The sequence below is a fragment of the Lissotriton helveticus genome, chromosome 4_1 (genome assembly GCF_964261635.1).
Source record: "Lissotriton helveticus chromosome 4_1, aLisHel1.1, whole genome shotgun sequence".
NCBI lineage: Eukaryota > Metazoa > Chordata > Amphibia > Caudata > Salamandridae > Lissotriton > Lissotriton helveticus.
The window spans coordinates 1,634,357,251-1,634,371,355 of NC_136063.1; the positions used below are offsets into that span (position 1 = coordinate 1,634,357,251).

The 14,105-nt window shown below is 49.1% G+C and overlaps 1 protein-coding gene across 2 annotated transcripts in view; it reads left to right on the top strand.

Annotated features, from left to right (window-relative positions):
- The window catches only part of TRANK1 (tetratricopeptide repeat and ankyrin repeat containing 1), a 1,265,441-nt gene that overhangs the window by 554,164 nt on the left and 697,172 nt on the right, over positions 1-14,105 (top strand). For both annotated transcript variants that reach the window (XM_078688288.1, XM_078688286.1), the window contains one exon: positions 10,569-10,736. In XM_078688288.1, the coding sequence (XP_078544414.1) occupies positions 10,569-10,736 (168 nt within the window). The remainder of the gene's footprint in view (positions 1-10,568; positions 10,737-14,105) is intronic.

Genomic DNA, 14,105 nt, shown 5'->3' on the forward strand with positions numbered 1-14,105 from the left:
TCAGGATTTGTCAACGATCACCTTACAGAAACGCAAATCATTCAAAATTGCCACGGACTTTTTGCGAGAACATGACACGCAGTATTCCTGGGGCCACCCCTTCAGGCTCATTTTCCGTTGGAACAGGACTTTGCATCAGCTCCGGTCCCTTCAGGATACCTGCGGAGTGCTGGGAATCAGTGCAACGGAGGAAGATGCTCCCACGCCTCTCCGCCGACGCAACGCCAGGGAGGGCTGGCAGACAATTCGGAGGCGGCGATCCACACCCCTGCCTTCGCGACCCGACTCGCCCACGGTCCGCTCAGAAATGGACAGCGCAATACGAGAGGTGTCCACGGACACGTCTTCTGGTGAAGTGGCCTTGACGGCCTGAGCATGCTCCGGGGGGAGATCTTTTTGGCCTCATCATCAATGCAGGTGCGAGGGTTCCGGGGGGGGGGGGAGGGGCAACGGGAGGGCGCAGAAGGTGGCAGGACGTCCAATCGACTAACTTTCCACAGACTTGTCCACGACGGGCCAGACTGGGACAATGGTGTTCTTTGAACGGTTGGGGTTACGGTTGAAGGGGGGGGGTACGGGGAGGGGCAGGTCATTAGACAGGGTGGGGGGAGACAGGGAGTTGGGCTGTTTGGGGGGAGTTTGGAGGTTAGGGGAGGTGGGAGTCGGGGTCTGTGCTGTGCTGTTCTGTATTGCTGTTGCACTTGCTTTGTCCTCACGCCACTTTTACTGAACTCGGGGTACTGTACTGTATGGTTGTCGCATTTGCCACGCCTCGCACCACCGTTTCACACTGCTGTCGCCTCTGCCGTCCCTGGGGAGGGGTTAGGCTCATTGAGCGCTGTCCTTCTGACGATCATTGATGGCCTTTGAGATAGTTACCCTTAATGTGAAAGGGCTGAATAATCCAGTCAAGCGGAGAGCGGTATTGTCCCTACTTGAAAACACCCAGGCCGACATTTGTCTCTTACAAGAGACTCACCTCCTACCCAGAGACTGTCATAGGATGAGGTCGCCGAGATTTCCTGTACAACTCTTTTCCTCAGGGGCCACCAAGACAGCAGGGGTGGCAATCTTAGTGTCTAGGAAATTTAAAGGGGAGGTCTTGCACAAAGTGGCCGAACAGAGGGGGAGGCTGCTGGCATACAGGGTCAAGGTGGGAGGTCTGTTGTTTACAGTAGGCTCGATATATAGTCCCAATGATCACCAAGACCAGTTTCTGCACTCGGCCCTAGAAGACATAGCGACTACCCCCGACAGGCACATCATCCTGGGGGGAGACTTGAATATGGTCTTTGATTCCTCCTTAGATAGATCAGCGCAGCGACGCCCACAAGCGGGTGAGATCTCGCAGCTGAGTAAATCCCGACTGCGAGACCTCGATTTGCATGATTTGTGGAGGCGCCTCCACCCTACTGCTCAGGCCTACTCCTACTACTCACACGCACACAAGTCCTACGCGAGACTAGATCATCTTCTAGTGACGGGGCCGGTGTGCGACTTGGAGACGGCCTCCGACATGGGGGTTCTCACACGGTCTGATCATGCCCCGGTGACGGGCACTTTCCAGCTGCCGCCGGTATCTCCCTCTAGAGGGGTCTGGCGTCTTCGGGACACCCTGCTGCATAGGCCATCGGTTGTAACGCATGTCCGAAACTCGATCCGTGAGTTTCAGGAGCACAGTGATAACGGTAATACCACTCGGGCGACGCAGTGGGCCGCCCTGAAGGCGGTGCTCCGCGGGGAGTTTATCGCCATTTCCTCTGCGGAGAATAGGGAGAGGCAGCAAAAGAGAGACGAACTTACGCGCAAGGTACGGGAGCTGGAACAGGTACATCAGAGGACGGGTGCCCCAAGGGTCTGGAGGCAGCTCAAGGCTGCCCGAAAGCTCCTTTCTGCACTGGACATGGATAGGGCGGAATACGCAGCGCTACGCCTGAAGCACGCATATTACACTGGTGGCGACAGGTGCGGGCGACTTCTGGCGCACAAGCTTTGAGTAAAACACCAGAACCGACGGGTTAAGGAGTTATCGGTTCCCGATGGGCGACGGTCAGGGAAGATGCCCAGATTGCGGACGGGTTCCGTCAATATTACGCTGACCTATATGCGGGCGATCCCCCCTCGGCGATGGCCGAGACTGACTACCTCGCTTCGGTCGAACTCCCCACCCTGACCCTAGAACAGGCAGAACACTTAGAGCGGGATATTCGGATTGAGGAGGTAATTGGGGCTATTTCCCGACTCAAGCAGGGGAAAGCCCCGAGACCCGACGGGTACACCCCACTCTTCTATAAAACGCTTTGCCCGGAGCTGGAGCCGCTGTTGATGCAGCTCTTCAACTCCTTTTCTGAGCCGGGGGCTATCCCTCCCGACCTACTACGCGCGACGGTTTCGGTTATCCCCAAGCCGGGGAAGGTCCGTACTGAATGCGGCTCCTACAGGCCGATTTCCCTGTTAAATGTGGACCTCAAGCTCCACACTGGGATTCTAGCGGCGCGTCTAGCACCCCATCTGCCGGGGTTGGTGGACCCGGACCAGCCGGGGTTTGTCCCCGGTAGGCAAACGGTGGACAACACTAAAAGAGTGGTCCATATCCTGGAGAAAGCCTCACGTATTCCTGGGGAACGAATGCTGCTTTCGATTGACGCGGAAAAAGCATTCGACCGTGTACACTGGCCATACCTAGAGGGAGTGCTTTGCAAGTTAGGTATAGGTGAGAAATTTCGCACCTTAATATTCAATTGTTACAGATCGCCGTCCGCGGTGGTGCGAGTGAATGGTTACAGCTCCAGCCCGTTCGCGATCGAGAGGGGCACCAGACAGGGGTGCCCGTTGTCGCCGCTGCTCTTCGCTCTTTACATGGAGCCTTTTGCCCAGAGGATCCGTCAGAATCCAGACGCGACTGGCGTCCGGATGGGAAGGTATACTCACACCATTAGTCTATACGCGGACGATGTGATCTTGATGCTTGACGACCCTAGAAAGGCGCTTCCCGCCTGCATCGCCGAGTTGGACGCCTTCGCCGCCGTGGCGGGTTTCAAGATGAATATGGGGAAATCTGCGGCCCTTGACATCTCGCTGACCGCTGCCACGAGATTTGAGCTACAGGGACGCTTCCCCATGCGCTGGTCTAAAGACCTGGTTCCCTACTTGGGCATACTACTAGCATCCTCTTTACCTGCCATGGTGACGGCCAATTACACAGCCTTAAGTGGGAAAATTAAGGAGGAATTGTCCCGCTGGAGCAAAGGCACGTTGTCACTGCTGGGAAAGATCGCCGCGGTGAAGATGACTCTTCTACCGCAGGTATTGTATTTGTTTAGAGCCCTACGGCTTCAACTGCCGAAGGGCTGGATTTGACAGGCTCAGGCTGACATCGCACGCTTTGTCTGGCAGGGCCGCAAACCCAGACTCAAGAGAACCTTGTCCACGCTGGCACCTGAGTCTGGAGGACTTGGTGTGCCAGACCTACACAAATATTATCAGGCTGCGCAATTGCGGTATTTAGTAGAACGGAGCAAGTGGGAATCTGACAAGCATTGGCTGTTCCAAGACCAAGCAGTGGCGGGCAGGACTCTGCAGGAGATACCCTTCATGCGCCGGGTTCACCGTCCCCCCAACCTCTACGCGTCCTATGTCACGCAGGTCCCGTTGCGAGTCTGGGATGCCGTGACTGCTGCGCATGGGCTCACCACCTTTCCGTCACCACTGACGCCACTAGTCGAGAATCCCGACTTCCAGCCCAGGATGGAACCTGGAGCATTCGCGCTCTGGCGGGCGGCTAGATGCAGCGCACTGTTTCACATTTACGGCCCGGAAGGCGCCGTATCATTCCAGGACCTCAGACAGGAATACCGCCTCCCCGAGACTGAACGAATGCGGTATTTGCAAGTACGCCACTGGGCGCTTCAGCCACAGGTGCGGGACCTGGCCGACCGGAAGCTCACGCCCTATGAGATGTGGCTGGCGACGCGCTCCTCGGACTCCAAACTCATCTCCGATCTATACAGACTCTTGCAACCCCCCCTTTCCACATTTACAACCGCGGGCGGGAGCGCTGGGAGCCAGAACTGGGAAGGGAACTGAGTCATACGGACTGGGACCACATCTCCTATCGAGCACGCCATTCTGCATATCACACTGGGCTCACTGAAACTTTCACTAAGATATCTACCTATTGGTACTATACACCTCAAAGGCTGCACGAAATGAATCGCAACATTGCAAACACTTGTTGGCGCGAATGTGGACAGATTGGCACACTTACACACATCATGTGGGATTGCCCGCTACTGAACCCCTACTGGAAGGAGATCCTAGATGAGATAGACCAGTGCTTTGACATCGAATTGCCCCGCTTCCCAGCCTATGTCCTGCTAGGGCTACCCAATGGCTTGATGTATCCTCTGAAATCTAGAAAGGGTAGGCTGATAGCGATCGCCTTGGGCTCAGCGATTCAGAACATACTCATTTATTGGAGCACCACCACACTCCCCACTACTACTGGCTGGTTGCATAGATTATGGCACGTTCTGGGAATGGAGAAGCTGTCCCTCACGGTGGCGGGGGAGGTGGATAGGTTTGAGGAGCTGTGGCAGCCTTTCCATGCCTTACTACAGTCAGAATTCAAGGAAATTACTTGTCCCCGATATCTCAGGCTACTACGGCTGACGTCCCTGACCAATCTACCTACCTAGCAGGCTCAGGAGGATTGCTTGATGAGAGAGGCGGATGCCTCAATGGAGTGGACGGAGGGTAGGACATTCGCACAGCACAGGGGGAAGGGGAAGGGGATTTGGGGGGTGGGCTGGGAGGGAGGGGGTAGGGGATGTTGGTTTTGGTAATTGTCGTTGTCACTTATTCACCTGGCGCTATGCACTGAAGGATGTTATGACTGTACTGGCTGACAACTGAAGGCGCTCCTGGAGTGTGAACTTTGCGCTATTTCTTTGAGACGACTGTATTCACTTGTTTGTACTGTTTCTCACACAAATGCAATAAAATGCTTTAAACCTAAAGGTCAGGTCCCTTTGGATTCTCTTGTGGTGTCTAATGCATGCAAGAGGGCAAACTCACAGAGTAGAGGCGATACTCCCCTCCTGATAAGGAGTCCAAGCTAATAGACACATCTGGTAAACGTATTGCGTGACAAGCTGAAAATCATTGGCGGATTGCCAATGCCCAAGCTTTATTGGTCAGGTACGACGGGGCTCACTACGACAAGCTTGAAAAGCTCATGCAACACCTTGCTGACCAATACAAACAAAAGGTCAACAGCCTTATACAAGAGGGGAAATTTATCACAAACACCGTAATTAAATGTGCGCTCGACACGGCTGATACCGCATCTGGCGTCATTAACACTAGCGTTTTGTTGCGCAGGCACGCTTGTCTCCAAGTCTCCAGATTTAAACAGGTGGTGCAATCTGCTATTCTAAATCAGCCCTTTGATCAAGATCATTATTTCGGGCCCTCAGTTAACACATCTTTAGAAAAAATTTAAACAAGATGCGGACACTGCTAAGTCCATGGAGGCCTTACAATTCCCTTCCCTAGAGGTACTTTTTGCCGCTCCTTTTACTGAGCTGGCTCCAAAACCATTGGCTCAGAACATCCCTCTTCTTCATATAAGAGCCCTTACTCAAACGTCCTCCAAAGGATACTTTCGCGGAGGCTACAGAGGCAACAGTGCTAAAGGAACAGGTCGCGGTAACAATAACTGCAACTACCCTACCACCAAACAGTGACTTCCCTGCACTTCCCCCGATCATCCCACTCCTGTCGGGGGACGTCTCTCACAGTTCCTACCTGTCTGGAATTCAATCACAAGAGACAAGTGAGTAAGACAAACTATCCATTATGGTTACTGCCTGGAACTCCCCTCTACTCCCCCAAATATTCCTCCCAGACAACGTCCAATGACCTCGGAACATCTGACACTTTTCAAACAAGAGGTTCTCTCTCTGTTACAAAAATATGCAATAGAACCAGTCCCCTTGCCTCATCAAGGCACAGGGGCTTACTCCCTCTATTTCCTCATTCCAAAAAAAGACGGCTCTCTCAGGCCCATATTAGACCTCAGACCGCTAAAACTCTACATTCAGTCGTATCACTTCCACATGGTCACTCTCCAACAGGTGGTCCCACTGCTTCAACAGGGCGACTTTCTCTCCACTCTGGATTTAAAGGACGCCTACTTTCATATTCTCATTCACCCCGCTCACAGGAAATATCACAGATTCATGGTAGATGGTCATCACTTCCAATTCAAAGTCCTCCCATTCGGGGTGACTACAGCACCCAGAGTCTTTACCAAGTATCTCACAGTAGTTGTGGCCCACTTACGAAGAAAGCACATTCATGTCTTCCCTTATCTGGATGACTGGCTCATAAAAGCCAAGTCACACAACAGCTGTGCGCAACACGCACACAAAACAATCCAAATGCTTCACGACTTGGGATTCACAGTAAACCTCACCAAATCCCACCTCCAACCGTCCAGCATACAACAGTATCTAGGGGCTACAACAGACACTTCAAAAGCTCTAGCATACCCCAACCCTGTCAGGATAAGCAACATACAAGCTCTAATAGCTAAATTTCAGCCCCAACACTCACTACCAGTGCGAGTGTTCAGGCAGCTACTCGGGATGATGGCCTCTTGCATTCTCATCGTCCCTTATGCAAGACTCCAAATGCGTCCCTTACAGTGTTTGGCACGTCAGTGGAACCAGGCTCAAGGTCAGCTAACAGATATGGTGTTGGTAGACGACCGCACCCATCGCTCTCTGCAATGGCGGAACACACAAAACCTTTTAAAAGGGCGATCGTTCCCCGATCCGGTTCCACAGATCGTGCTAACAGCAGACGCATCGCTCACCGGCTGGGGAGCGCATCTTCAAACCCATACCATTCAGGGCATATGGACCCTTAAACAAAAACAATTCCACATAAATTACCTGCAATTGTTGGCAATCTTCCTAGCGTTAAAATCTTTTCAACTCCACCTCGTAAGCAAAGCTGTCCTAGTCCGTACAGACAACAGTTGGCCTAACGGCTAGGGCGCTTGACCTCGGACCTGGGGAACTGGGTTTGAGTCTTGGTAATGACGCTAAAACATCCTGTGATTCTGGGCAAATCACTTAATCTCCTCGTGCCTAACAAAAATGAATGTGTGTCCTCATGTAACGTAACTGGTGCTTTGTAACGCGCTCTGATACCCGATTCGGGTAAAGTTTGAGCTATATAGAACTCTGCAAAAAAACCAAAAACATGACAGCAGTGTACTACATACAAAAACAGAGGGGAGGACACACTCTGCAGCTTTCACACTTAGCTCAAAGCATGTGGAGATGGGCCATTCCTCAAAACATACATCTCCTTGCAGAACACCTCCCAGGAGTACACAATCAATTTACTCAGTCGCCAAACACAGAAGATTCACGAATAGGAACTTCATCCTCAAGTTCTGCTTCCATTCTTTCAAATGTGGGGCCACCCAGAAATAGACCTGTTCGCCATACACCAAAATCCAAAATGCCCAAGCTTCGCATCCAGGTATCCACACCCATTGTCCAAAGGCAATGCGCGATGGATGAACTGGTTAGACAAATTTGCTTATGCTTTTCCGCCTCTCCCGCTAGTGGTTCGGAAGCTCAAACAGCATTCCCTCACAATGATCCTGGTTGCTCCAACATGGGCCCGACAGCCATGGTGCACAACCCTCTTGGAACTATCAGTAGTTCCTTATCAAAAGCTATGCCTCTCACCCAAGCTTCTCACTCAGAACCATGAAGTGATAAGGCATCCAGATCTCAGTCAACTCAACCTTGCAATCTGGCACCTGAAATCTTAGAGTTTGGCTACTTTAATCTCCCGACAGACTGCATGAATACCATTAAAGAGGCTAGACGTCCTACCACTAGAGCTTGCTATGCCGCTTAGTGGAAAAGATTTGTAATTTACTGTACAAGTAATAAAATCCACCCACTAGATGCTTCTATTCAAAACAGCATCTGTTACCTTTTGCACCTACAACAATGTAACCTAGCGTATACATCCATTAGACTACATCTCGCTGCAGCCTATCTCCAAAACAGACAACACTTGTCTTTGATTAGGGTGCCAGCTACGCATTTATGTAACAACTTAAAAGAATAATATCACCTAGAGTTCCACCCTCTCCACTTTAGAACCTAAATGTGGTACTTGCCAGACTCATGGGTCCCCCATTTGAATCTATGCATAAAATGCGAATTACAATTTCTCACCTGGAAAGTAGATTTCCTGGTTGCGATCACCTCTCTCAGAAGAGTCTGTGAACACCAGGCATTAACCATACAAGAACCATTTCTCCAAATCCATCATAACAAAGTGGTTCTTAGGACTAACCCAAAATTTCTACCTAAAGTCGTTTCCACCTTAACCAGTCTGTTGAACTCCCAGTGTTTTTCTCCCTACCAGACTCAGTAGCAGAACAAGCTCTTCACACGCTAGACATGAAAAGAGCGATATTTTACTGCATTGAAAGAACAAAAGAAAGACTAAACAACTTTTTGTGGCTTTCTCCCACCTAATAAAGGCAATCCTATCTCAATAACAGGGATTGCAAGGTGGATTGGTAAATGCATCCAAATATGCTATGCTAAAGCCAAACGCACCTTAACCATTCCCCCTAGGGCTCACTCCACACATAAACTAGGGGCATCTATGGCATTCTTAGGGAACATTCCCCTAAATGACATCTGCAAAGCAGCAACTTGGTCTACACCACACACGTTCACAAAACACTATTGTGTGGACGTGCAAGCAAAACATCAAGCTAGTGTGGGCCAGGCTTTTTTAAAAAACACTTTTTCAAACCACTGCAACAGATACAGCTAGCCACCGCTAAGGAGGTGACTGCTGTGTTCGAAGCATATGGGGTGCTGAATTCATATCTTAGCATAGATTGCCGCCTAGTGTTGGGTCCGGATGTTTGCACCTTGTTGTCTTGGAAGAGTCTTCGAAGTATCACGAGATAGGTGACTCCTCCCCTGGACTACAGTGCGCATGGGCATCTTCTCCATCTTCAGATTGGTTTTTTCCACCATTGGGTTCGGATGCACTTTGATAGCTCCAACTTCGGGACCGAAGTTTTCCAACTTTCTAACGCTAAAACCTTCTACATTCGACGGTATTGTTTCTGCTTGGTATCCCTCGACTAGACAAAACTTCCATTTCTCTCCGGTCGTCGACGCGGGCTGTTGAGCCTTTTCGACGCCACTTGGACCTCCTGCTGATGGAAAGGACCCTGTTTAAAAAATGCCCAGAGTGTGGAGCCAAATTTCCACACAGCGACAAACGAGAGAAATGCGAATGCGCATTGGTATCCAAGACGACGGCACGAACAGGAAGAGGGAGCGACGGGACGCAGCGGACAAGGTAAGTGCTTTTTATTTACTTTTCTTTTAGTATTTACACAAATTAGGTATGTAGGGAAGGGGGCAGGCGGCGCGTGGTGGGGCTACGCGAAGTGCGTAGGTGGGCGTAGGTTCTCGCCCACTTTGCGTAGCTTCGCGTAGCCCCACTACGCATACTACGCCCGCCCTTACTATTAACCCACTGCTTCCAGCACCAGCATAGCCTAGACTGAAGGAGCAGTAGCCATCCTCTTTCAAAGTGTACACTTTTGGGTGTTCTCTCATTCGTGCACAATGCCAAGAAGAACAGATCGAGCACCTCTGCTGGTTTTTCACGATTTCTATGATTATCAAGTCCTCAGGGCTAACCAGAAAAATATTACAGAACAGGGCGGTACTGATGTACTAAACCATACAGGGTCTTTCAATCCCAACACATGTGACTTGATGCTTGACATCAAAGGAACACTTATGTATGTATGGATGTAGGTGCATGTATATCTGCAGCAGTGACTTTCATTGGCTTCTTTAGTGTCTCTCTGAAACATACGTTGGGCGCGGTATTCATCATTGGCATTTTTAATGTCGTACACCAACTTTGTTCAGTTATCATTCATGCTGTTTTATCAATAGCTGTATGCAGACACGTTTTCGATCCTTTGAGCGTTTGTAGACCGCCTGCAATATTTATCTTGTGCCGGGTTTGAGCAGAGTGGCAACTAAACTGCAGAATCCGTTGTACTTTGATTGGATTCTAATTATTGTAAACAAATCAAAGTTTCTTTTAATTAAATACAATAGTAGACATAACATTATCAATTCCGTTTTTAATGGATATGTCCATCAGTTTTCATATTTTAAAGAAGCGTCACACATCAGATGACACCCAGATCGTGTTTCCTTGCAGTTCACGTATTTAGTGCTGTTTGACAATAGATCTCTCTCTGCTGTGGTGTCACAAGCTTGAAACAACACTATCTCTACAAAAAGGCACTATTAACTCTATTAATGCTAGTTCCTGATTTTCCTACATGACATATACAAAACTTTCACCATACCAATATTCTTGGGCTTCCTTTGACTTTTGTTTTCTAAAACTTGAGATCTTTGGTTTATGGTTTCTTGACTGCTAGAAAGATATAAGCATGCTTCTTTTCTCTCCCTTAGAGAAACGTGAAACTGCACCTCCGGTGGACCTAAATGCTGTGCTACTTGTTGCCATGGAGCAGTTCACAGCATACTTAAGGCACAAGAAACGACTCAAGGAAAAGACTGAAACTCTTCTTGAGAACGAGAGGGTCAAGACATTTCTGCAACTACTTTCTCTAGTGCAAGGTGCAGTAGCAATAGATTTTATATGATGGCATTAGCATTTCCTTAGGTACTTTTTGTCTTTCATTTTGTTGAATTAGAACTGTAATTTCATGCTAATAATCATGTGTTATAGCACAGACAGTCTTAATAGGAAGCTGGGAACAGGTACTAGTGTATTCTGTTTGTCTCGGTTGCACAGACAAGGAATCCGGCTTTACTTAATGCTTTGTCTAGGACAGACTAGTTTCGTCTCAACAGTTCAGTTGTCAGTAGTTTCCTGACAGTTTGGATACACCTAAATATGTGGACTTGCAAACGGTTGTTGCACTGTCTATAATGAGATTCTTAGTTGAAAAGAATGGTGTGATTTGCTTCTGCATATGTACTCTAGTCAGTGTTCCAGAATTCCTTCTGCTCGGTACCAAAGTCATCATTTTGTTGTAGAGTGAATTACCGGACAGTAATTGTGTGACAGAATGGACTAAAATGTCTCCCCATTGTAAGTTTTCAAGGCCATACAAGGGATAATGTGAAATAGTTACTGCCTTAGATTTCTGCTCAGGTTATCCTTTCTCCCATGCCTATTTGCTAAGTACTACCAGGCAAAATTACCAGTGATTTGTTTAGCTCCACTTCGCACTTTGTTTAAATGAGAGGTAGAAACGTGAAGACCACAAATTGGTTTCCTTTACTGTAGTTTTTATTTGGGGTTTGTGATAGTTTTATATCAAAAATAAATATGTACTAGTATACTCCCATTATCTAGTCGTCAAGAACCCATCCTGATGGAATCAGAAGAAGAAAGAGCGTGAAATAGTTCTGGAAATGGCTGTGAAGGGTAAAGTTGCAGTGTGCTGAAGACGTATGGCTATGGCTGACTAGATTACGCTTCAGGCCTGGGTTAGTGAGTGGCCTCCGAAGCCTTGTGGTGACTATCCTACCGGGATGCCACCACACTTGTTCTGTTGTGTCAGACTTGCTTTATCACTCACTGTTTTGAGATGCTGTTTGGTTACTAGGGATGAGATGGTGATTATTGTGGTTGAACACGTGTGTATTACTTAAACAGTCCCTTATGGAAAGGTTTTGTGTTGTTGGGACTGGGTATGTGCACTGAAAGTTATGACAGTGTGGGGTGTGGGGTTATGAGGAGTTCCAGGGAAGTTGAATGTCAAACAGGCAAACAGTGTTGTAGCATACAACAAGTTTGTGGGTGGCATGTTGGCAATAGCTCCGGATAGAGTGGGAAGGATATGGCAGATTAAAAATAAATACAAAATAAATAAAATTGCTGAGCTATGGCCTGTACTGTTAAGTTTAGGTCCTGGAATATCAGTAGACTGAATAGTCCCAAAAAGAAATGCTTGGTCATGGCATATCTTGGAATCATGGCTTTGAAGTCTCACCCCTGCAGCATACGCACTTGTAACCGAGTGTGGCACCCCCATTTGTATTTACATGTGAGAAAAATAAATATTTTACGACATATAGAGGGATAGCATTGTTGACAAGGAAATTCGTCCACATAAAAATATATTTTATCCACACAGACTCCCCTGGGGTAGTTTTGTTTGTAGCAGGGAGGGAGACTGTAACCTCACAGTGAACCCCACTGCAGAGAGTACAAATTCATACAGAACTGGTCAGTCAGATGCAGCAAAAACATTACATAAAGAGGTGCTAAAAGAGTGTATTAATGAAGCTCCTCTTGCATGATTGTCACTCACGCATTGGTGTATGGTTAATGTCAAGGGATGTTGTTTCATGATTAATGGACAATAAATACCCCTGTAGGAAGGTAGATCCCTGACTATGGTTGCCCCCAACTTTTTGCCTGGTGTTTTGCTGGTTTTCTGACTTAGTTGACCTGGGGCCCTGCTATTCAGGACCCCAGGCCTACTGCTCTCTCTGTAAAATAGATACCATGTACCTTAGGTACATATCGAATTGGATACTGAGTCACCTTATCAGTCCCTGTACAGTGTACCTTAGGTACCCAGGGCATAGGTGTACCCAGGGCCTACCAGGGGCTGCAGCATGTATTATGCCACCCCTGGCTGGCCATCCAAATCTGACACAACTGGCTGCACGACAGCTGGGGCAAGGTGGTGTAATCACCCTTTGCTTTAGATATAGTATACCTATATCTAACCCTAAAATGGACACATGTATTCCTATCAGTCACTCCTATGGCAGGCCTTAACAGTCCTGAAGGCAGAGTGCTTGGAATCTTGTGAGATGGCGCTCTGGCATGAGCTGAGCCCGTTTGCAGCTTGCGGAACCAAGTCCTAATAGCTGTTCCATGATAACGCATACCATATACTCTTAAGTGCATTATAATCCTCGCGGTTATATGCCAACTCTGGTATCGCTTTATCAAAACATGTCGAGTAAGGTGTCATACGAATTGGAATACTAACCCCTCGCCAATTCTGGCGACGGGGTTAGCATTCCACCCTTCTAGAGGGACACAACATGTATGTAGCTGTAACCCCGGTTAAAGTTAACTCAAGCCTCAGCTCCACAAAATGGATGCTGCCACCGAGACACAAGTCTGCCCTCCTGCTGCTGGGAGTCCTTCCAGCAACGGAGGCCTGGACAAAGGGTTTCCCGTCCGGGGCGGTGCCAGCACCATCCCAGACAGGATTTTGTGTATCCCAGGTAGGCAGGGCTTTAGAGGAAGGTGACTGCAAGTGGCACCCCGGTGCTCACTATGCATAGGCCGGCTTGAACCAGTTCCAGGGGCACTCCAGCCCCTGATCTGGGGAAAAGCCCGGCAAAGGAGAGGGGTGTAACCACCCCCCTCCTAGTCCCACCCATAGGGCAGGACTTAGTCGCGTGCCAGCCCCCTTTCCCAGGATAAAGGTAGGAGCAGGCCCCCTTCCAAATCAGATCATCTTTGAATCCTGAAACTACTTTCCACGAAAGGAACTCAAGACTCTTCTCAAGATTTCACCCTTGTGACTAAGGAGTAGTCACCCTGCAGCAGCAGGCACCATCCAAGCATCGCGGTCTGCTGTAAGTCTCTCCTCTGGATCAAGACTGCCCAGCTCGACGAGAACCGGCTTCCCTGGCACCTCTGACCTCTACCTACATCGTCAGCTACGCTGAGATTCGTGGGTGTGACGAGACCTCGAGGGACCGACCATCTTCAAGACTGCACGACGCTTGCCCAGCACGACTACTGAGGGATCCTCACGTGAGTGCTTTGGGGTCCGAGAAGCCCCAACCCTGAGCAGCTCCAGCACCGAAGTCCAGCCCTCCAGCATCCACGAGACCTGCGTGGGGCCCTTCTGCTCTTTACTGCTCACCGCGTTGTCCAGGACACTTGCCCGTTGGCTAGTGGCCCTTCTGACGACGAACCACGACGACAACACCGCTGGTCTGGTT